Consider the following 24083-nt stretch of genomic DNA (forward strand, 5'->3'; position numbering starts at 1 on the left):
ATTTACGGACGGCAGAGATTTTTGCCGATTCGAACCTTCGAAAAATAACTTTACCAAAAATTTCTTACGTTTAAAATTTTTTGTCTAACAACATTAAAGTTTTTGTCTAAGTAGATACAACAACACCACGTTCGCATCGCAAAGTGCTTGGGAAAAATTGCGCAACCATGAAGAAAGCGAAGTCCAATATCAGTGGGAATTTTTCTAAAGCCGCACATAAAGGATCTGCTGGCTTCATTGAATCTAATGAGATGCTTAGAAACGTGGAAAAAATTGGATGCGTAAACACCAAACATTTTTTCATATCAAATTTTGTGGTGGACTAGTGGAGTGGATCTCCCGACTGACAAAACTCTGGAAAAATTCTATCCAGTCAGGATCCAGAAAAGCAGCCCGATCTTACTTATTAACTGACGTATTAAATACACCTTCCCAGGCTGTTTACTAGTCATTCTGTAATCCCAGCATCACCCCTGGGAGCTGGTCATGGGAGAAGGGCAAACATCTGTTTGGTGAGAAATTACAGTCCACGCTGCAGCTATTTCCTTCTGCGTTGATTTAACTCCCTAGGAGAGAGCATATAAATACGCAGGCTTTTCTAAAAAATGAAGAGTTCAGTTGATAATTCATTAATAGTTATTTATAGTTATTAAGGAAAAGTTCAGTTAATGGTTGTTAGTAAATCCCGTCAAAATGTTTATGACCCGCTATGCTATGGTAAGCTGGTTGCGGCTTATATGCCGGAGTGCCTTGTGCATGCGGCTTATATAGCGGAGTTTTGCCCCAGGTGCGTCCCGCGACACTTCGCCTTACCATTACGTTGTTGGCCCTGGAACAGAGAGAAGATGGCCAACTCTGATCTACATGGTCGTAATAGTGTGTGAAGGAAGAATAAAAATCACGAGTAATGATAAAATTTTCATATTTGATGTTCGGTAGCAGCAGCTTGTTTGAATCAGATACCATAGAGTTTCACTTCATTTAATTGCCACGAAATAAATATTCCGGTCGCAATTCATGAGAATCATAAATCTTGTTAAATGCCGTCGCGGTTCATTTTATATAACTTCTATAAAAGACATCGTAGAATGGCATGGTTTCAGAACATCGGTTAAAGCGCGTGAGTTGACCCTACAGCTATTCATTAATAAGGTTCCGCCAACGAATATGGACGAGGTGCATGTATGGTTTAGTAGTAGCTATTCATTAATAGTGAATGTGATTAGTAGAAAATCCACACACGGCAGATGCCTCTTTACACAGCATATCGGGGGGGGGGGGGATCAGAATTCGCATTTAGAATGGTTTGTGGTTCGTATTTCACTTAAGAATTACGTTTAATATGAGATTTGCTATGCAAGATATATATATATACGACTGTGCAAAAATTACATATGTTTATGAATTTACAAATGCTTTGCATGTTTACGTGTAGGGTGTCGCGTAAATTCGTAAATAGTTAAAAAATTTAAGGAAACGGTGCAGAGGATATTCAAGTATTACCTCAGCAGATTTTTAGACATTTTTGACGCCCCCCCCCCCCGTCAGCAAACGTCAGCAAAACAGTTTTTTTTCACGAAGGGACATTCTTTTGATATAGAAAAAAATTAGTTCAACATTTTGTTGGTAGAGAGCGCTGCATGAAATTCCGGCAAGAATGATTGGATGAATCTTTCTTCAATATCTTCTTTGTCTAAAACGTTTGGAAAGGTTTGTTGCTTACATGACACAATTTCACCAACAGTGCTTCTTCCACTAATGCCAACATCACAATGAAGACCAAATTAAAAGAGAAAAATTCAGAAATGAGCTTTGTTAATCATATAGCCTGCATTTTATAAGACTTTGATTCGCATATTCCAGTGATTGGTTATCGTGAGGGGGCCCCCTTATCGAAAAAAATTTGAACTAATTTTTTTCCTGTAAAAAATATATATAATATATATAAAATATATACATATAAATGTAAATGCAGTGAGATAATAAATAATTATAATGTAAATAAATTATTTTGTAGGACTAATTTTCAGTACTAATTAGAGGTAAAAAATAAAAAAATACTGTTTTTCATGTACATAGCTATGTAGTACGTAACAAATTATCTACAGTGCAGGGGGTGTCTTATATATTCGTAAATAATTTTAAATTTCCTAAAAATCGAAGGATTGGTAATTTGAATGCGGTTTGCGATAAAGTTTACAATATTTAACAATTGGTGGCCCTCTTGAAAAATAATGTTGAAGCAAACGGCTCAGAAAACAATTCAGTTTGACACCCCTGTTGTACGAGGTCCTGCATGAATTCGAACTACTGTAGTTCAAAAATTGAAGGAATTGGAAAATTTGAGTGAGGTGTGTGTGCGAAACAGCTAGCCTCACGAAAAGGGAATTTTTTTTTCCAGCGCAGGAAAAAAATTAGTTCAAATTTTTCTTGATAGAATGCGTTTCACAAAATCAAATCACTCGTAATATGCAAATCAGAATCCTATGGAATGCAGGGTGTACGATTAACAAGTCATTTCTGAACATTCCCGTTTCTGGCATTTAAATGAGGTTTTCATTGTGATGTTGACAAAGCACTATTGGTGAAGTTGTTTTATCTAAGCCACAGATCACCGGCTGAAGGAAATTTTCGGACACAGGGGAGATTGAAGAAATATTCAGGTGCAATCACTCCTTACGGAATGGTTTCGCTCGCTCCCTGTTCCAAAGAAAATACCTCTTATAGTAAGAATAAGTTTTTCGCAAACTCCATTCAAATACATTAATTCCTCCAATTTTTATGAATTTTTAAAGTATTTACACTCTGTATATCGATATCAATATCCCCTGTAAAAAAATGTATGCCAGCTACTCATTTCAGAAACGAATAAAATGAATTCAGAAAATTACTTTATTCTCTTTGAAATGAATCAGTTTTTTCTAATGTTAATACACAGGAAAAATAAAAAAAATGTCAGGAATTTCTTGCCCTTTTTTTTTACTTTTTTTAAAGTATTTTATTCTGCGTCCCGGATGCCGTATATCGATGCTTCTTCTCATGCATTTCCGATGCATGTAATCCTCCCATTCCATTTCGAACTCAACCTCGATGTCCTTCGCGGTACGTGACACACATCAGCGCTGGGATACGTGCAAATATCTGACGAGATACCGTCCACTTTCAAAAAAAAAAAAAAAATACAATAAGCGCGGAAAAATGTTCAGATATCTCCAAAAAAATCGAAAAGTTGCTTTCGTAGTTTTTTTTTATTCATTCGCTGTACTCAGTTTTTCTGTGCCCATGGTTCTAGATAAGTTATTTATTTGTTCAGTTATTGTATATATAGGACGTATAGTTATGTCTTTGTACACCCATAATCTACAAATAATGATATTTATAGCTATGATCAGACAATACATTATGTATTGAATGTGTCATCACTTCAGAAATGATCAAAATGATGCGAACGACAATACGTCAGGAAAAAAACACTTCTAGCAATAAGGGAGCCTCACTTGTAGTTGACATTGAAATACCAGACGTACCCTGCTTCATTTTTGAGACATGAAATCGTTCCAAGAGGATGGATGTGTCGGGAAAATCAACGAGCTGCCAGAAACCTTCTCTCAAGGGACCCTGCGAGTGGTGAAGTAGTAGATGTACACTGATGATGCACTACAGATGTACATTGATGAAGTACTTAAGATTTACATGGATGATGCACTCCAGACATTGATGACACACTCTAGATCATAGTCTCCCAAACATTTTGTTCCATCGCCCCCTTCATCAGAAATTTTTTCTTCTCATTGCCCCCCAACTCAAGTAAACCCATAGGATCCTATGTTAAATCAGTAGGTTCTATCGCCCCCTTGGACCATTACATCGCCCACCGGGGGCGATATTGCCCACTTTGGGAAACACTGCTCTAGATGTACATTGGCGATGTAGATTGACAACGTACATTGATGATACACTTCAGAATATCATTGTTGATGCGCTCAAGATGTAAATGCGACCTGAAATGGGCAATACAGGGACAACCGACGAAACAGCACCGTCAGTCTATTTTTTGGTACTTGTTGAAACACTGAACACTCTGCTCGATATTTGACAGTAACGGGAAAGGTTTTTCTTATCTACCATAATTTAGTTCTACCATACATATTAATTTTCTGTAAGCCTTATATCATCTTGTAGGGCATAATAATTACAACATCCGTTAATAAATACATCATAGCAGTGTGAACGGAGCATACGCAGGTTCATAAAGGCTGCTGAAAACCATGCATGCATATATACATTATTTTTAGGATTTATGGTAGGTTTTAAGAGAGAAACAGAACACACTATTCTATCGGAAAATTTTTAGGTAGATTAATGAACATTTCCTCTAAAAAAAAGAAAATTATATGAACATGTTTGTTTACCTGTACTGCATTCCCCAGCGTATATTATCCTGATACTCTTCCGGGACCTGCAAGCTTCGACCCTGAGCGAACACTCGTTCGTGTAAGTCTTGCCGTCAGATCCGCAAACGGGCCTCACCTCTGGAGAACAAATTGAATTACACCTGCATATTGGGTTTCTATTCTCGTCCAGTTGGCAAACCTGCGACACGGGGCAATCGACGGTCTCGCATGGATCTGTAATAATAAAAAACACAAAAAAAAATACGTCATGAAACACAAACGACTGTTGAACTACTCGTTTAAAAATGAAATCTCCATTTAATCACTTGAACGAATCGATAAATTTTCAAGTATAGAAGTTATATATATTCTTGCATGCGTCAAAAGACTTCCATGAATCAACAGCAAATGATATTCATGAAAGAATTGAAACTTATGAGCACACAGCTGCAGATTCCGTGCTGAAAACAATTTACTTGAGAGATTTCAGTTCGGAGAAATTTATACCCGGATCTGAAAGAAAATTTCTTGGAAATTGATAGATAACCTTCTATTGTATGACCAGATGCGCGGTTTCAGATGTATGTACCTGATGAGTGGAAAAATGACCCTGGCATACCTTACATCAATGGATTCGTGATGTATTTTCATGTTTGAAATACGTACTTTTGGAATCGAAAAACTGACCAAAAATCTCAGCGATTCATTCGATGAACTTTAATGTTTATAAAATGGATTTTTTCGTTATGTATTTGTATTGGGTAGTAAGGAAAGTGGCTAGGTCACATTTTAATGACAAGCTGTTGATCCTAGAGGTACACTTCCAGGTCGAAAAAGTATCCAAATAACGCGTATGCCTTAGATATACGTCATTAGTATTGCAAGGGGGTTGTATAGTTATTACAATACAAAAACTAACTTTCTATACGGACACCCCTCTCCTCAAATAGAAAGTTGTTGCTCTTGTTTCTCTGAGAAAATAAAACCTGTATATTTCTAAGTGTATTCTATATTCACTGTGATAACTGCATTCAAAAATTGGAGGAAAATTGGGAAAGAACAACACAAATAAGGGAAAGAAGCGTTGTTCATGAGATTTTCCTGTTCTTTTCAAATTTTTCTCCCAATTTTTTGAATTCAAATATCTCAGAGAATATTTCGCTTAGATGCGTTACATTTTTTCCTGTTGGCCCCAGAGAAGACCAAGCAATAACTTTTGAATTGTGTTTTTGACAGGCACGGTGACTCTAAAAACGTGGTTTTTGTATTTTAATAACTATACAACCCCCTTGCATTATGAATGATGTAGGCCTACCTGAATTCTACAAGTTATTTTGATATTTTCACTTTTTTAGTTGGAATAATGCATCTAGGATCAGCTGCCCACCCAGTTAATGCTCTGGCTTCTCTTCAACCTTCGAGCTAATCTTTCGCCTTTTTGCCCACCCAGTTAAATGTGTGCCACATAATGTTCTGTAGAAAGTTTTGAACACTTCGATCTTATCCCCCCGACGCGTGCGTTCTTTCAATATGTAAACATATTCAAAAAATAACGTCTCTCTTCATAACTCAGGCTTGCACCCCCTCAACCAAGTCTATGTCTCTCCGTAGGTATGTCCTCCAAAGCCTTACAGCATACTCCAGTCCAAGAAAAGCTAAGCCTCGGGAAAGGCAGAAGAAGGACTTTAGGAGAACGCGAAGACACCTTTTTGATAATGAAACCGAAACGTTTCGGAAACAGAAGAGATTTAAAAAGGCGTCCAATCTCTCCTGATTTTCTTTCATGCAGCGCTCTCTATCGACAAAAGCTTTAACTAATTGTTTTGTCTGGGCCAAAAAAAAAAAGACTCACCTTCACGAGAATGTATATAACTTTTATGCAAAAATCGTATTCAAATATACTATTTATTTCAGTTGTTATAAATTCTTGAACTACTATAGATTTATGGGAAACCCTGTATATAATAAGAATTTTTTGAAATATAAGTTATATCATTTATCAATTAAAAGTACAGATTCTAAATAGGTTTAACATCACATGTAGATGTAGACCAAAGCGGAAATTAAGAAATGCAACCGTTATAAACTGGAACTAATGATTACTTATTCCCATATCGCACAACAAAAAATGCCTGCGATCAGCAAAGCCACCACACACAAATCGAGTAATAATCAAAAGTATATCACTTAAATAACGATACGATACGATATTTTTATGCATAAATTCTTTGACTTTCTTCTTCCTGTTTCGGTACATTACCCTCTCACGTGAAAATTCCCTCATTCATATAAGAATTAGGGATCCATTATCCAGATTTCGTTCTCTAGACCGAACGTATATATCTCGAGTTCTTTCCTTTAATGTGAGATAACGATTTATAATATTTTCGTTCTTACATCATCAGCTCATTGAGATACGTTTAAACTGCAGTTTAATATTAATTTCGACAACTCGAGCAATTTTCGACGAGTAAGGATCGTTCGCTATTGTGTCATTAACTTTCCTTCCAGGTCGCGTGTTGGAAAAGAAAGAGAGCTTCGGGACGACCATCCATGGCCCGGGTGAAAAGAGTATCAATAATACGTTTGCAGTCTTTTCACACCGAACACACGTGATTCCCCCCCACCTTCAGCCATTTTCTTGCTGAAAATGGTATATCTTTGGGCGGATCGACGGTTCGAAGTATTAACAGCGCACACAAAGTTAGCGCGTGTTCATTTTTCAGAGAATCAACGGTTCATAACGGGTTTTGGTTCCATCCAGAACTCTTTCCGCTTTGGCGACGAAAACTCCAGTCTTTTGTCTTGAAAATTACCGGATGTACAAGATAAATGACCTTCTGCTCGGTATCATTTATAACCAGGTCATTGAGTGATGATGTCAGTGCTTTTCTAAGCTTTGAAATACTCCGTAATAACGTGAATTAGACAATATGTGTGCTGGAGAGAAAATTCCATCAGATCTAGTTAGTGTTTGTCTATACCACCAATGTTGGAAGAATTCATTATGGAATGATTTGCGTTTGGAATCGGAACTAGACATGACGTATTAACAAGTATTTGATGTGCGTGTAAATTTGAAGTTTTGATGGAAACTACAACGGAAATTAAACCGAGTCATAAAATTGATAACTGTAATGATTTCAAATAGAATAATCTATTTTCTATTACAGTCACTTTCCGAGCTAAGAAGGTTCGACTTGAACAAATAGATTCGGAGCTCTTGTGGTATTGTGGATCAATCTTGGCGGTGTTTTGAAAAAAAATGTTTTCACCAGCTCTACTTATGTCCTCTATGTTTCATATGCCAAGTGAGAGAATTTTGTCGTGAGTTTGACTTACGATGATTTCCGAACCCGTACAGTTCAAAAGTTCGGACCTTTTAGCAGTGCCGTCTTAACGCATGGGATCACCCGGGCACGGCCTGGGGGCCTCAAGAGCAGAGAGGCCTAAAAAAAAAGTAGTTGAATTTTTTTAAAAATTTTCCATGTAGACAGAAAAATCCCTTGGCCTGGGGGGCCCCATGTTCTTAAGACGGCCCTGCCATTTAGTTTTTTTTCCTTCATCCCTCCTCTAAGGCTCGCATGGCCTCCTTTCTAGGCTTTTCCCTGGGAAACCCTATATTTTTCTTAGGTATAAAAGGTACCATTCTTCTATTTGGAGATCAAATCCATTCTTCTCGCGATGCGAGTCCCTCACTATGACCACTCAACCACCTCAGCGGCCTGTGTAGCCCTGAATTGCATGCGGTAGCAAGGAAGAAAGCAAGTTGAGAACAATGGCTGGATCGACTTTGCACCCATAACTATTAAAACTTTTGGTATCGATCTGATTGTAGATGCAGAATTGCATTACTGAATATTAATTATCAGGTAAATAATAACTATCATTTATTATTATCATCTATCAAATTATCATCAATTGCTGTTGTTCTTTCAACCAAAATACATCTCCATATAAAAATATCATGAAAAGCTTGCACATATTTAAGACAGAAATTTTCTGTGGCTTTTACATCATCCATTCGTTAACCAAGGAACTACTTGTATTTATACGGCATCTTCCCAGTCTGGAAACGAAAACTTGGAAAAAGGAAGGCCATTTAAAAAATAAACCTAATTACACATCATATAATTATGTTTTCGAGTGTATCTTACAAGCAAATTATCAACGGTTGCAAAAATGTGACGTACTTTGCGGCATCGTATTTTGGGTCAAAGTAGGTCGTATTTTTGAAGTTGGGAGAGCTTATTTTTGTGGAAAAAATGTAAGATCAAACGAAATTTTAATCATAAAACAATTAAAAGAATTAAATTGTGTTTCTAATTAGACACCTACCCAACTAGACACAGCTTGATCACTACCTCAACAGTTGAAGCTTTGGATAGATGAGATATACCCCGTGCAATCACAGCATACAAAACCACCACTGTTGCTGCCCGAAACTGCCCGAAACCGTCACTATATTGCTTAAATTTTTCTCGAATATGTCGAATACGTAGTGATTTCATTTGTATTTAGCGGCTCTCTCACTGCCACTTCTGAGATAAATTCTTCACAATGTTTAATAAATAGATTATTAAGTTTTGTTTTCTTTTAATTTGAAAAAAACGAAATCAATATATATTCTTTTACTTGTTGGGACGTCGTGGGCCGCCACTTGATTTTTGCGGAAGCCGCGAATTCGACATCCCTGCTGTACAAGAGTCTAAAGATGATCCATTAATTTTTCTGCTACACAGTCTTTCTCAAATCTAACCGTAAGAAGTCCGTGAACTCCTAAACTTCTGCTTTATTGAGATGAAAAAGAACCAAGGATACAGAATCCATCAAATATAGTCTTATATATTTAGGATAATAATATATATGATGCGAACTTGTATATGATGGAAAACTACAAGAATAGTCGCGTGATAGATGAATACTCGTAGATGGAGTTTCAAAGTTTCTCCTGCTAAAGGAAAACTTGAGTGGATTGCGTGATAAATTTTGATAGTTCCCATAGGCAGGCACGCACGCACGCACGGACCCAATGGGATTTGTGATAAGTGTTCCTAGCGTAAAAGTAATTTCCGTTTGATAGAGGAGAATATTAACACAAGTATGCACATGACGGGACATCAACAAATATTATTCTTATCCCATCTATTAAATATACGTCATGAGGAAAGGAATTCCGTGAAGCTCGTACGTTCGAAATTAAATAAGCTCGGTAACCCAGCTATTTAAGTCTTGAAAACATTCCACAATCCATTACTGCGACATGTGTATTATGACACGTGTAAATCTTACTTAGAGAATTTTATTTTTCTTATTTCACGTGTCATTTGTTGGATTTTGACATACCACACGTCCGAAGGAACGTTACAAACTTTTCTCTCGGGTGACGTTGCGCCGTTCACTTGGCGTCGAGTGAAATGCATTATGCGAGTCGAGACGTTACTGCTTTCAGGTGTGACACGCTCAATTACGCTTTAGTAGTAAGTAGCAGTAGGTGCAACACGTTGTGTGACATCAAACCTGCTACAGCGACGAGAGAATTCTAGAACTTGGCAGTTGAAAACGACAATTCCTGAGAAGTACAAAGTTAGCATAAAATAAATAGGTTTATTCAGGAGCGTTCTAGCGCTTCAATCGGTATTCGGATAGATATTAACATTTTTACACGTACTATTCAAATGATGCGCTTAATTAAAACGTATAGCAACAAAATCTTCAGATAGAGTCGCTTTATGTGTGTGTGGTAATGTTTTAACATTCACATTTTTCCAGGGGAAACTTTTTTCCCGCTTCAGAAAGTTTCTATGAATTTCATTACCGAAATTGCACAGTTTGAAGCTAATTAAAGGTGGAAAACTTTTTATTTGAGAGAAACAGAGCTCATTCTCATAAAATTATTTGATACCTAAGTAATTTAATTTGTTTATCAAGAGCACCCAGACAGTCCCTAATGTTATGTCACCGAATGAAATTTTGAGCAAAACCATATTGTTTTCCAGATCTTAAATATTATTAATTATATTATACGGCCTCTGGAAGCTAATATGGAATAATAAATTTTTATGAAGGTTTTGCCTAAAAATCATAAAATTCAACATTTCATAGCTTGATCAATTTTGATCATAAACGAATGATTTTTTTTGTAACAAAGGATATATATTATTATGAATAAATTTTTATTACATACGACTTAGGCCTAGGAACCGTATAAAAATTTAAATTTTGTGTTTTTTTTCAGAAGTTATTTTTTACATTAAAAAATCATTAAAAAATTCAGTACGCATTCGTGAGTTCCGTCTACGTTAGTTCTTAACCGTATATACCTCATGGATCTCTTGTACTAATAACACTAATTCCACGGACTCCTTACACAGTTAAAAGGAAGGCCACGAAACACTTTCACTGATAAAATGACCATGGGCCATTTGCCCCTATGAAATGAAGACTACTTGCATAACCACCATAAAATAACGGCTACGGAACAACTACCTACATCAATAAAATCAAAAACCATCCCTTTGCACCGATAAAATAAAAGCCATGACCTACTCCTACCGATAAATACAAATACAACACCACAACAGGCAAAAGGCCCATGCGAGGTGGTTGAGAAAAAGATGCTATAAAAAATATGGATGTCATATATTTCAAAAATAAAGTAACCTAATTAAAAATGTAATTAGAAACATTATAAACAATATATACACATGATAAAATATTATACAATGCCCATAAAGAATACTTATGGTTGTCTTATTCTAAGTATGAATAGCTTCTCGATTTACCCCAACATGTTTATCATACTTCTCTTTAAACGTGTCAATTGTGTTACAATTTACTACCTCCGGGGGTAAGCTATTCCATTTATTGACAACCCTATTAGAGAAAAATTCCCTGGTGTGTTCCGGATAAAGTGGATGCTTCGGACCATTTGCAGGTATAAAATGACCACGAACTGCTTGCGCCGATAAAACTAAAACCAACCCTCAGCAGTGGTTAAACGAAGGCCAAGGACCACTTGCACCGACAGAATGAAGGCCACAGACCCCCTTGCACCAATAAAAGTGAAGGCCATGGACTCCTTTCACCCATAAACTGGTTACCACTAGTTACTTGCAGTGATAAAATGAACGGCATACACACAATTTTCAATAAAATATTCAGGACACATTATTAAAACAATTGAGTTCATTGATTTCTCAGACAAACGCACGGATATCTTGAAGGTTTCCCAAGGACTGGGGTCAGTGGACCTCAGGTTCAGAACCCCAATAACTAATGGTTCAGTAATTATCTATTCAATAACAAGAGTACACTATGAATCAGTAGGAATAAAAAACTTCTGAAAAAAAAAAATTTAGAAGTTAAAACTTTTGAATTTTTTTCCCCTGACGGTTTATGAACTAAGTATAGAATACCGATAAAAGTGGATAAACCACGTATAAGTAGCTAAAGGAGTTTCCGGAAAACTAAAATTAAATTTATTCATTTTTTTTAAATTTCCCGAATTCAGCGGAAACTACACACCACATTGAGGAAGACCTAAAAGGGAGAGAGATTCCAACTATGTGGGTGCAGGTCTCTTCCTTTTGCCGTCGGCAAGATAACAACATCATTTACTGGAAGTGAGCTACTAAAATTTAATGAGTCAATTATTCCGCTTAATCTACACAGCCGGAACAAGTAAACAAATCTCACCCGAGTTGTTAAATTAATCCCATCCTCCATTAAGTACGAGGCAGCTATAATTTGTACGGCGATATTCCTGGGGCACCCACTAAACTATGCTCGCTCTCGTTGTTGCGGATACCGTATTACGGGGTTGCGAGTGGGGGAGAATGCGACATCAAAGGAGAGGGTTGCACCCGGATTTAATTGGGAGATTACTTTTGATGCAGTTTTGATGATGGTTACAAAGTCCTCGACACACGTTCTACACGTGAGCTCTCGATTAATCTATTCTCACGCGATGCGTTTACCATTTATGAAACAGGAAGGAGCTGCTTTTGCTTCGTTGTTTGCTATTCATGTGCTAATCACAATAAAAGCGGGCAGAAATACTATTCTGGGAGAGAGAGAGAGAGCGAGAGGAAATGAAAATATGCTAATGATATTACGTCGCCGAAATCCAACGGATGTCAAAACATCTCGGTTTGGCTCAGTTCTGGAATTGTAATGTGATTTTCCACCAGCTTAACAAGAAAGAAAACTAATGTTTCGCCTTGAAGCACAATTAATTAATTAACCCCAATTTTTTCTCAGATTATTTGGAATATTTATGTTCGCAGTATAGAAGCCCCCCGCCCCCATTAGCGAAGTTTTTCCATGATGCCCGACTGCGGTATTTCACGCAGAATTATAACGGGTGGAGCCAAACGGGGCCCCGAATAAAAGGGGGGGGGGGTGCATATATTGAGCTTTCCTTTTTTCCGCCATGCCGGGAATGAACCAGACTCCGACATTCAAAAAGCCTGTATCTTCTGAATTTTACGGCATGCTGGCGCTAATGCGGGAGTATACGGTATGTCTTTACCATTAATTCGCAATCATACAAATTTGATAGTATCGCCGTTTTAGTTTAATCTCAATATAAAATGCTCTAGCCTCTACAATAGAATTTAAAATATATTTTAACAATTTTTTTTTTGTTTCCGTAAAAATATCCGGACTATTTTATTTCCACTTTCACCTGTCATTTGCATATCTTTCCCTGCTCACTGTTTTTCAAAAACGAACGTGACAGAATTATTTAAAATAAGTAAAAACACACTCCAGACAATACGTCAAACGCCAGGAACAAAAGGAGATAAACAACAAGGATAACAAATAACTCAAAAACAACGAAGTAATACAATTTTGATGCACAAAAAAAAACCAAAAAAAGAAAAAACAACCCAATTTCACAATATTTTTTTTTCCTGAAAAATATATCATTCCATGGAAGAGATTCATCTTGTTTTCCTCAGAAAAGTTCCGAAAACTCTAGAGAATAAATACGGTTTCGGTGTTTAAATTTTTTTCTCGTTTTTTTGAAAAATATCATATTTTTCTTGTAGCAAGCAAGACAAATGTCGTTTCTCCAAAATAAATATAGAAGATATGTTGTGTTAAACAAGCATCCACGATCCATTGAAGCGTCTTTTATTTTCCAGGAGCTTGTAAACAGCGATTAGAGAGAGAGAGAGAGAGAGTTGTGAACTTTTAACACTGGGTTTTTGGTGGAACAATCAGTTTTGCCGGCTAAAACACGGTTTCAATGGCGCCCGGCCGTGAAGATACGATCTTTCTTACCCAATGGACCACGAAGTAAAAGATTTGTTAGGTTTGGTTGTTATCCATTGACAGGGAATGGTGCGAACATTATCTTTCCGCTTGTAATCGCTTCAATGAAATAAACCAATGCGGGTTTTCACACATTCTTTTACGAAGGAAATTCAGTCGCTACTTTTATCAAGGCGACCGACCCGCGTTTCGTTTTAATCTCGTTTAACGCTTTTGTGCGAATTTCGATTCGGAACTGTCTGTCTTTTCTGAGAATTTCCGATATTCTTGCGTACCGTAAATGTCGGCTACTTTGGAGGATTTTTTTTTTCTTTTAAATTTCAGATTAGCTTCTCAATAAACGCAATATTATTACTGCTTTCAAGTTCTGGTGAAATTTTTTATATCGATAGGCTCACTTATATTGAGCATATGTAGGCTAATAAAAAAAAGTTTTTCCTACAAACTAATTGAAAAAAAAAGTTTTGGACTAATGTTACCTACCCTTGTATGAGGGTAAATTTTAAACTCAATTTTTCCTATCTTAAAGCACTAAATGAAAAGCTAGGGCATTTCTTGAATCTGGGCTCGTAATAAAGTTGAATTTCTGAAAGAAAACTTATATTTCAACTTGCGTGTGTATTGATCATAAAAATAACAATACTTATGCTTTTTTATTACTTTTACACAATCTTATCTCTTACAATTTAACCAAAAAAGATCTTGTGTGACAGGCTTTGGAAGCCTAATTATTGGGAAACCATAATCACACATTTTGTCAACGTGACTAGAAAATTCTAGTTCTTCCGCTGCACTAAAACCCTTGGAGTGATCTGGTTTACCAAGAAAATGCATTTTTAAGTTTGTTTTTAATGGTGCTTCGGGGTATTTTAAAGTGATTTTCAGCTTGCCTTTTGGTCTTTTAACCAGATCTAATTGTATCTAAACAGTTTGAAGGTGGCCATTGGTGTAGTCCGCATAACTTTGACTTCCACATTGACACTTGTATTTATGCGGCATCTTCCCAGTCTGGAAACAAAAACTTGGAAAAAGGAAAGCCATTTAAAAAATAAACATAATTACACATCATATAATTATGTTTTCGAATGTATCTTACAAGCAAATCATCAACGGTTGCAATAGCGTGGCGTACTTTGTCCCATCATATTTTGGGTCAAAGTAGGTCGTATTTTTGAAGTTAGGAGAGCTTATTTTTGTGGAAAAAATGTAAGATCAAACGAAATTTTAATCATACAACAATTAAAAAAATTAAATTGTGTTTCTAATTAGACACCTACCCAACTAGACAAAGCTTGATTACTATCTCAACAGTTGAAATTTTGAATAAATGAGATATACCCCGTGCAATCACAGCATACAAAACCACCACTGCTGTTCGGTTGCTGACCGAAACTATATTCATGAAACTCACAATTCAGTTGCCTAGCTTAATGCGCTACTTAGAAAAACTAAAAAAATTAGTCCTGAAAATGATGGTTTTCTACAATTATTAGAGTATGCTTTATTAGTTTATCGTTTTGGGTCAAAAAAGGACCCCAGTTCAAAAGTATCCCGCGTAAACGTTATTTTAAAGATACCGTATCCTGAAATGCACACACACATTCACGTTTTCACCGAGATATTTTTTCCACAGTTAGAAAAATATTGATGAATTCGATATTGCGTAATAAAATATAGATACTGTATATTTCTTTGTACTCTATTTATCACAAGGACTTTCAACATGTTCGAGAGCACTCTTGACTTAAATAATTTTGCTACGAGTTTTGGGCCACAACAGAGTGGGAATAATTAATTCTTAATATACTTTTTTTCCTATTTAAGTTTAACAAAAAGTAGTATCACGTGTGCCGGACCAGGGACCAAAAAATTCACGTTTTTTTGTTCGAAATGGAGCAACAAAATCAGTACTTGCTACGGGAATCAGAGTGTGCATTTCATTTCTTAATTCAGTTTGATAACTTGGCTGTATACATGAGAGATAATCCTCCGCTTTCGTCCAGCATTCACTGTGAACGCTACAATGGAAGACCCCAATCATGATGGCGACTGTGTAATCATAAAAACAGAATAAATAACTGGGTTCAGCTCTAATTTCGGGTATTTTTCACTTTTTATTCGTGGGAACTCTGAAGATCAATGTCTACAGTTGCCAAATTGTTGGCACTGCTGAGTCGAATGGTGACTGAATTCCCGTTATTGAGAAATCAACAATTAGCTCGAATTAGTTGGAACTCATTTAAGTACATGTGGCTCCATCGCTGGTCGAATCGTTATCCTTAGACATCATAGTCCACAGCGTTCGAATACAAACTATCACGAAATTATGACCATGTTCATGCTAAGCCGAATCGATAATGATGCAACGTTATTTGTGCCTTCCGTGTAACACGATTAGGAATAATGCTACACACATTGAAAGTAAATGTTTACAGTTAAGGCCGATCGCATTGAATTACCAAGGAAAGCATACAAATAGTTACAGCTGAAATTAAACAAAATTAAATGCAAGTACACTTATGTACGACTATATACCGTATGTATTTTACGAAACGTCAGATAGCTAATATACACATGCTATAACATACAATATGTGATCACTCGAGTTACATGATTCGCGGCTTAACTAGCTTGCAGGAAGTTCTTTATTGACTCTGACTCATGTCCTCAATAATGAAAGAGAAAAATACTTTGAAAATGATAAACGCCAGATATACATATACATGTAGCATGTACAAAATACTTCTGGACTCGATTACGCCATATATTAAACATAAATTATATTGGATATATCGTCTAAAGCAGCGTTCTTCAAATTTTGTACAACTGCGAAATAAAGTTAAAAAATTTTGCGAAACGTTGAAAATGAGAGAAATAATATGCGGACGGTAAAAACAAACTGAAGAAAGTATTTGCGGACCGACAAAAAAGAACTGAATGAATGATGTGGGGACGAGCAAAAAATGTATGAGGGAAAATAATTTTCTGACTGGCAATAGGCAGATAAATGGGAATAATAATCTAAAGATTCACAAAAATGAATAAGTATGGACCGTAGGACCACGCCAGACGTACTCACGTAGGCCCATGTAATAAACAAGTTTTGAGCGAGAAGCCTGAAGTGAAGTCTCGTATTAAAATATGAAATTCCGGACAGAAACATAATTAATGGAATATTTCTGTGTATTGAACAAAGCGAAACGAAGTAAAAATTTTACGAAGAATCAATGCCAATATTACACCACTGAACCCAAATATTTTTGGGTTTACATAGCATTTCATTGAATGAAATGCCACCAATTTTCAATAGATGGCGCGGCAAGAAAGACAACCAAAAAATTTAAGTTTTAAATTAAACTTAAAGTGAATGTAAAGGGGATCCCATAGATACGTAAAATATAAAAATTGAAAGAATTGGTAGACTTGAATGCGGTTTACGAAAAAGTTGTTCTCACGAAGGGGGATTTTTTTGCATTTTTGTCGATGGAGAGCGTTTTACGAAAGCAAATCACTGGAGATATGCAAATCAGAGTCCTGTTTATAGCGCGTAAGATTAACTACTCATTCCGGAACTTTCCGGTTGCTAACATTTACATAAGATTTTCATCGCGATGTTGATATTGGCGGGTAAAACAGTATTGGCAAAGTTGCGTTATCTCAGCCATGAATCGTCTGCTCAAACTTAACTAATGATTCGGACACAGAAATGATTGAAGAAAAGTTCAGGTCCAATCACTGTTACTGTATTTGCGTGTAGTTCTCTATCCACAGAAATTCGAACTAATTTTTTTTGCTCACCAAAAGCAATCCCACGTCGGGAGAACAACTAATTTTAGAAAACCCGTTCAATTCCTTCAATTTTTATGAATTTTAAAGCTATTTACAGATTTAAGGAACACCTTGTATTTCCGAATTTATAGTGTTGTTGAATGGAGATGAAAAAGGAAAAACCAACATCAACATGGGCAAGCCTATTTCCCCATTGTCCACAGAATTCAACTTCGTTCGTCCCGTATAAGAAGCCCCAAACACATTCTTCTCGTGGCTTCACAAGGCCTCTTGAAAAGATACTACCACCACCGATATTAGAGAGGAAAAAGAAACACATCACAAACACAGTAAACTCTACAGTTCAAAAGAACTTTTTTTTTTCTCTCTCTCTTAGGTCTTAAAATAGGAAAAAGAAAGACTCACTTCCTTAAATAAATCTTGAACTTGGACTAAATCGTCCAAAAAGAAAGAACTGTTTTACGTCTCTTTGGACTGAACTCACGTCTATCACAATGGCTGAAGAAGTTTTTTTTTTTGTATTGATATTTTCCTAGAGGAATAACGTTTACTTTACTCACTGAAGAAGATGTATAAACGTCCGGGAGAAAAGAAAAAAAAAATAGGAAAACGGGGAAAAAAAGCATAAAAGGCTCAAACGGGACAGAAAATTCTATCTCGAGTTAAGTGTTCCAGAAAAAAAAAGTCCCGGATTTTCAAAAGAACGGCGAAAAAAAAAGTTTTCCTCTGTTTATTTTTTGGCCAGGAAAGAGTGATTTGATTCTAGAACACTCGAAATCGCTTTCTAACGAACACAAGGTTTTTTATATATTCATTCTTAAATAACAAAGGGAAAAGAAATCCATTGTTTTTTGTTGTTTCAAATTAATTTTATTCGGATATGACTTTGCAAAGATTAAATAAGAAATTTAAATGAATATTTGCTTCTTTTTTATTTTGCTTTAGATTAATTAGATTTATTTTATAATGGAGGTGAATGGATTTTTTCCCCATTTCCTGAATGGTTTCTTTCTTTGTTTTTAATGCAAAGGAAATTGAAATCTGGAACGATTGTTGTTTTTATTTTAAACGGTGATTTCCTTTATCAAGTAGGATATAATTTACTATATAATCTTCTGTATTAATGTACGTAGGCAAGTAAAAAGAAGTTATGAAAATGATTTTGTGTTTCACGAATTATACATTAGCTAGAGTCTAGCTTGATGTGGTTTGTTTTTAAATGTTTATACCTAGACCAGTGGTTCTCAAACTTTTATCCTTCACGGTTGCTTATCCCGATTCATCGTTCATCCACCGCTCCCCAGAATAGTTTAACTCTTTAAGAGGTATCGACGAGATATCTCGTCTTTATAAAAATCTCTTATTTCATCCCGGACGAGTCCAGATATTCTGTTAAGTTGATTTCTCAATCAATTTCTAGTTTGCACCTGCTGAATATCGGAAGAAAGCTTACTTCATTTAAAAAGATATGGCATTTTGAAGGGTGGTTTAGTGATTTCTAATTGTCGCTTAAAGTGTTAATATATACGTTCACTTATAAAAGTACCACTTAAATAGGTACATAAATCAATATTTCCAGCTCGTCACAACGTTCCTGACAAAGGTTGGCGACGCCCCTAGAAACTGCCATCTTGAGATACACTGGACTAGACCCATCTAACGAGATTCCTCGAAAAAATAGCCATATTTTGGATTACAAGGAAGAAAATCCATCTTTGCCTGCACTGGGACTCGGCCCCGGTCTCCCGTTTGTTGGATGAGTGGTCTACCAACTTAGGTATGGAAACAGCTACAATATTTCTCCCTTGGAGCGTACATATACAGTATATTGTGAGGTCCGACATTGACGGCAGTAGCAATCAACTAATTGCTCGTGATTGATATAGGCCACCAGATGGCGACAGTATGTGGAATTGTCATCTCCACTTGCTAATACAAGATTCCTCGCAAACTGGTTATATTTTGGAGATGATGATGCATGACATTTCTACATACACCCATTTTGTTTCTTATTTTAAAAACACATGTTGGGACTAGCTTTTAAATATCATAATTTCAAAAATTACGTTCTATTACTTCAGAATCATCGTTAATTAGCGATATTACTGTATGCCTTCAAGTTGCTATAACGTTGGTGATCAATACAGTCCAACCTCGTTATCGGGTCATCCGCATAACGCGTCACTCTACCATCCCCAGGTTGGCAGAAGCGTTAAGACGACTTAGCGAGTACCAATTTGACCCCATATGAGATTTTCCTATTTTTTTCCACAAAATTCTTTTATGTAGAAAAATATTTTTTGGTACAAACACTTTCCATTCAGATTTTTCATATTTTAAGATTCTACCACATTTTTTTTTGTCGAAAATGATGAAACATAAAATTCATTCATGAAAATGACTGTTGTATTACATTATCAATAATGTTTCGGTAAAACGGTTCAGCCTCTAATGCTTCTTACTTTCAAGAAATAATTGTTGTATTGTAACTTTAAATAATTGTAATGTTAATAAATTGTAACTTTAAATAATAATTACTGGTAAAATAATGCTTTTTTTCCTTTCAAAACATTTTGATGGAATTTTACTATTTTGAAATATTTTCATTACCGGAGTAATTTTTAATGTAAAAACTATAAAAAGACTACTGCAGTCAAAGTGACCCCCCCGGAAAAAAAGTTCGAATTATCTAAAATTTGAATTATTCAATTAATCTATCCGGGATCTATGAAATGACTACAAATTGCAACTTATTCATCAAATTCACATGAGTTAATAATTACTAATTATTTAAATTTTATGATCAGTTACGAAACTTGATACCCAAGTTTCAATAGCTTATAATTATGATAGTTGATCTTTGTTGTACATCATTCCACTGTTCTGGAATCATCATCACTTGCAAAATTTCTTGACCATGATTGAAGCCTAATTTGCGATTTGATCGTAATCAACTTGATGGAGAAAAGCTTGAGAACTTTATCGAAAGATGAAAAGTCTGGCTTCTCGTTGTGGAATTTTTCCCAAACTAAATTTTCATGTACAAAAAAAATCATGATTTTTTTACTTCCACCTCCAAATTTTCGGAAAAATCGAATAAAACCAGAAATTCCAACATTAAATTACATGGGAAACTCAAGGAGAGTTCGCAAGAGTTCGAATTATACAAAATTCGAATAAACCGAGCTCTACTGTATTTTAATTTATTGACTTTCTAGCCGTTTCGACATTATGTGATTGGTAAATGTCAAAATCGGGCTATGGAAAAAAAGCCACGGAAAACAAAATACCTTAAACCTCCACCAAACAAGAAATTTATTTTTGAACGTTTTTTATGAATTCTCATTTTTCAAAAAGGTGTGGTCGAGTATCTTCTCATGATAGATGAAATACACTGCTATTTTAAAATATCGGTAGGGAAAATAAAACTACGCGGAAACAACACTAAAAATCATTCATTTTTCACTACAAACAAGAGTAAATTGAATTATTCAACATAAACGGTAAATATAACCCTCATCACTTTGGAAACAAAATTGAATCTACTTCATTATATAAGACTAAAATGAAAAAAAAAACCCAACCGATTATTTAAGTACATTATTGAATTTTTTCCTCATTTATAAATTCTTTACCATTATATTCCATCATCTCACAATTTTACCACAGAAAAGAAACCTGTCAAATATAATGAATTATCTATCCGAAAATTACCATTTTTTTTACTGTACTTATCCATAATAGTCTAAAGCTTCATTACAGAAAAAAAATGATTATAGAAAAGAAATTTCCCCTTTTATTCATTAAATTCAGTTTTTAAAAATAACTCGTGGATCAAGGTTTTTCGGTGAAATTAGTTTTGAATTATTCATATCTAGATATTTTCCCCTCCAACCAGGAATTATCCAGACACCATTATCAAACAAGATTCGAGGATAACGTGAAATTTGAACCTCTCCCTTCTTCTCCAATAATGGATGGACGAAGTTTTCCGTGAGCACCTAAAAGAGTGGAAAATTCCACGAAAATTTTCTGTTTCCAGGAATAAAAAATAATGATAAAAAGAATTCAGCAAGGATATACGGAGAATATTAATCACGGAAAAGAGGAAATATATAGAAACATATACTCGTACAATTTTTATGATTTAATCGATAAAACAACCAAATTCTTAGTTTTATTCCTGTACTGGATGCTTTTTTGTTTTTGTCCTGCATAATTCATTTAAATTGGAATTTTATTGCGCGTGTGCTGAGTCTGTATTCCAATAAGAATTTTTTGTTTTTGATTTCCTTTACTAATACTTCGGATTTTTCTGTCTTGATATGTCTGTATATGGATTGAGAAAGAACGCTACAGTGTGAATATTCTAAATATTTTCTCCCGTTCTTCAGAAGCGTGACCTGGAAATCAAATTGCATTAGAAAGTAACGCTCTAGTTATATGGATCGAGTGTTATCTTTCTTCCGATGGAATTTCTATTTTTTTCTTTCTGGAATATTGAATTTGTTTTACATTAGAGTTTCGTAAATTTCGTTTTTTTGGTGATCGGAATTTGCCATGTGAGATATTTTTTTTATACATATCTGATATCGGGAAAGATAATAGAATGTCAGAAAATTTTCCGGGTTTTATTATTGTGAAAAATAATTGAGGTGTCCTCCCATAAATTCGTAAATATTTTGAAAATTCATAAAAATTGAAGAAATTGAGATACATTGAATGTGGATTGTACATAGAGTTATTCGGGAACGCTTCGATATCACCTTGAGATGGGAAGTGGGGTGTGTCCGGTGCTTCAATGTTCAATGTACATAGGGGTATTCTTAAGGAGGGGGATTTTGTTTTGGTACTGAAAAAAGTTAGTTCAAATTTTTGTCAATAGAGGGAAAGGGGAAACCATTTCGGCAAGGGTGATTGGATCGGAACGTTTCTTCAATACCTTCTGTGTCCGAAGCGTCCGTAAACTTAAGTCGGTGATTCGTGGCTGAGGAAAAACTTCACCAATAGTGCTTTGTCCATCAATGGTTAAGATCGCAATGGAAAACTTATTATATAAGCCAGAGTAACAGGAAAATTCAGGAATGAGCTATTCATCGTACCCCACCCCACACATTTTAAAGGGCTACCCTGATTTGCATATTTCCAGTAATTCGCTTGTGTGTGGCGCTCTCTATCGACAACAATTTCATTTCAGAGCAAAATAAAATTCTTCTCGTGAGAGAGAGAATAACTTTTTCCAAATCGCTTTCAAATATACCAATTCCTTCATTTTTTGTGAATTCTTAAGCTATTTACGAATTTATGGGATACCTTGTTTGTATTGTTTTCACCAATTTATGGCCGAATGGAGAACATGAAGACTGTAATTTTAACTGTATTATAATTGAGCTTATGTGGTAAAATTTGGCATGAAGGGTTGTTTTTCAAAATTGTGAATAAGGGCTACCCATCAATCATAATTACATTTTTGAGTTCATAATTTATATTTTCGGACCACACAGGTCACGATAAATGACTCATTATCAGAAAAAAGACGTATAACCGCAGGAATTAACCAAGGTTCCAGCTTGGGCCCAATGATCCACAGTATATTCATGGATGATTATCTATGGCACCAAAGGGCATCCTGAGTCTATACGCTGATGATGTTACATTAATTTCAAATGATAGGAAGACCTTGAAGGCGCTAAGTGATCTCCAGAAGTTGATCACAAAAATGTGTGTTTAACGATGTGAAATGCATACAACAATACCAAGTTGAATGTCAACAAATGTGTGATGATGACTCACAAACCTAGATATCCCATCAAACATGAAGATCGTCATAGAGCGGCAAGATATCGTACCGTGGACTACCTAAGTACCTGGGTGTACCCTGGATGAAAGATTCCACTTCAAGAGCCATAGCAGCAACTAAATCAGAAAGGCTCAGATCTTCTTTGAGAATCTATTCCGAATCTGCTATCCGAAAGTCAGCCTGAGGAACAAAGTTTCGATATACGAACAAATCATTCGCCCAGTGTTAACACATGGTGCCTCAGCTTGGGCTTTCGCATTTAAGAGCAACATTTGCAAATTACAACGATTCCAAAATCGCTTCCTTAGAAGCAACAACATTTTTTTCCGCCTCAGGGATCTGCACAAAGATTTGAGAAGGTTTCGTCCATGTATTCCCATTAACATCAAGAAACTAGCTCGAAAGTACTTCGAAGTAAACAAGAAGGGCCGTGTCACCAACATCTGAGAGAGATCTCCAATTCTGACGCTCACGAGTTTCTAAAAACATCATACATTTTGTTATAGGCATCGTTTTCTCAGCCACCTCGTTGGGTATTTTGCCTGTTGTGGCGTTGTATTTGTATAAAATATGTCTGAATTTTAAAGAACATGTGTGCGTTTGTGTACATATACACACATATGCAGTCGGATCCCGTTATAACGAACTCCAAGAGACCAGAGAGATCACTTCGTTATAACGAAATTTCGTTATAAAGGGACTCCAAATTTTTTCATTGTTCCTATGTAAATTTATTCGAGGGATTACAAAAATGTGTTCGTTAAAACGAGATTTTCGCTATTTCGCTATAACGGTATTTGTTAAAACGGGATTCGACT

At 35.6% G+C, this 24083-nt stretch overlaps 1 protein-coding gene across 1 annotated transcript in view; it reads right to left on the reverse strand.

Annotated features, from left to right (window-relative positions):
• Nucleotides 1-24083, reverse strand: part of LOC149088139 (agrin-like) — a 344527-nt gene that overhangs the window by 111532 nt on the left and 208912 nt on the right. The window contains exon 5 of the mRNA XM_089244905.1: nucleotides 4413-4628. Within this exon, the coding sequence (XP_089101031.1) occupies nucleotides 4413-4628 (216 nt within the window). The remainder of the gene's footprint in view (nucleotides 1-4412; nucleotides 4629-24083) is intronic.

This window comes from Pholcus phalangioides, unplaced genomic scaffold (genome assembly GCF_987345545.1).
Source record: "Pholcus phalangioides strain wild (caught in Gottingen) unplaced genomic scaffold, Ppha-v1.0 ptg000003l_1, whole genome shotgun sequence".
In the NCBI taxonomy this organism is placed as follows: domain Eukaryota; kingdom Metazoa; phylum Arthropoda; class Arachnida; order Araneae; family Pholcidae; genus Pholcus; species Pholcus phalangioides.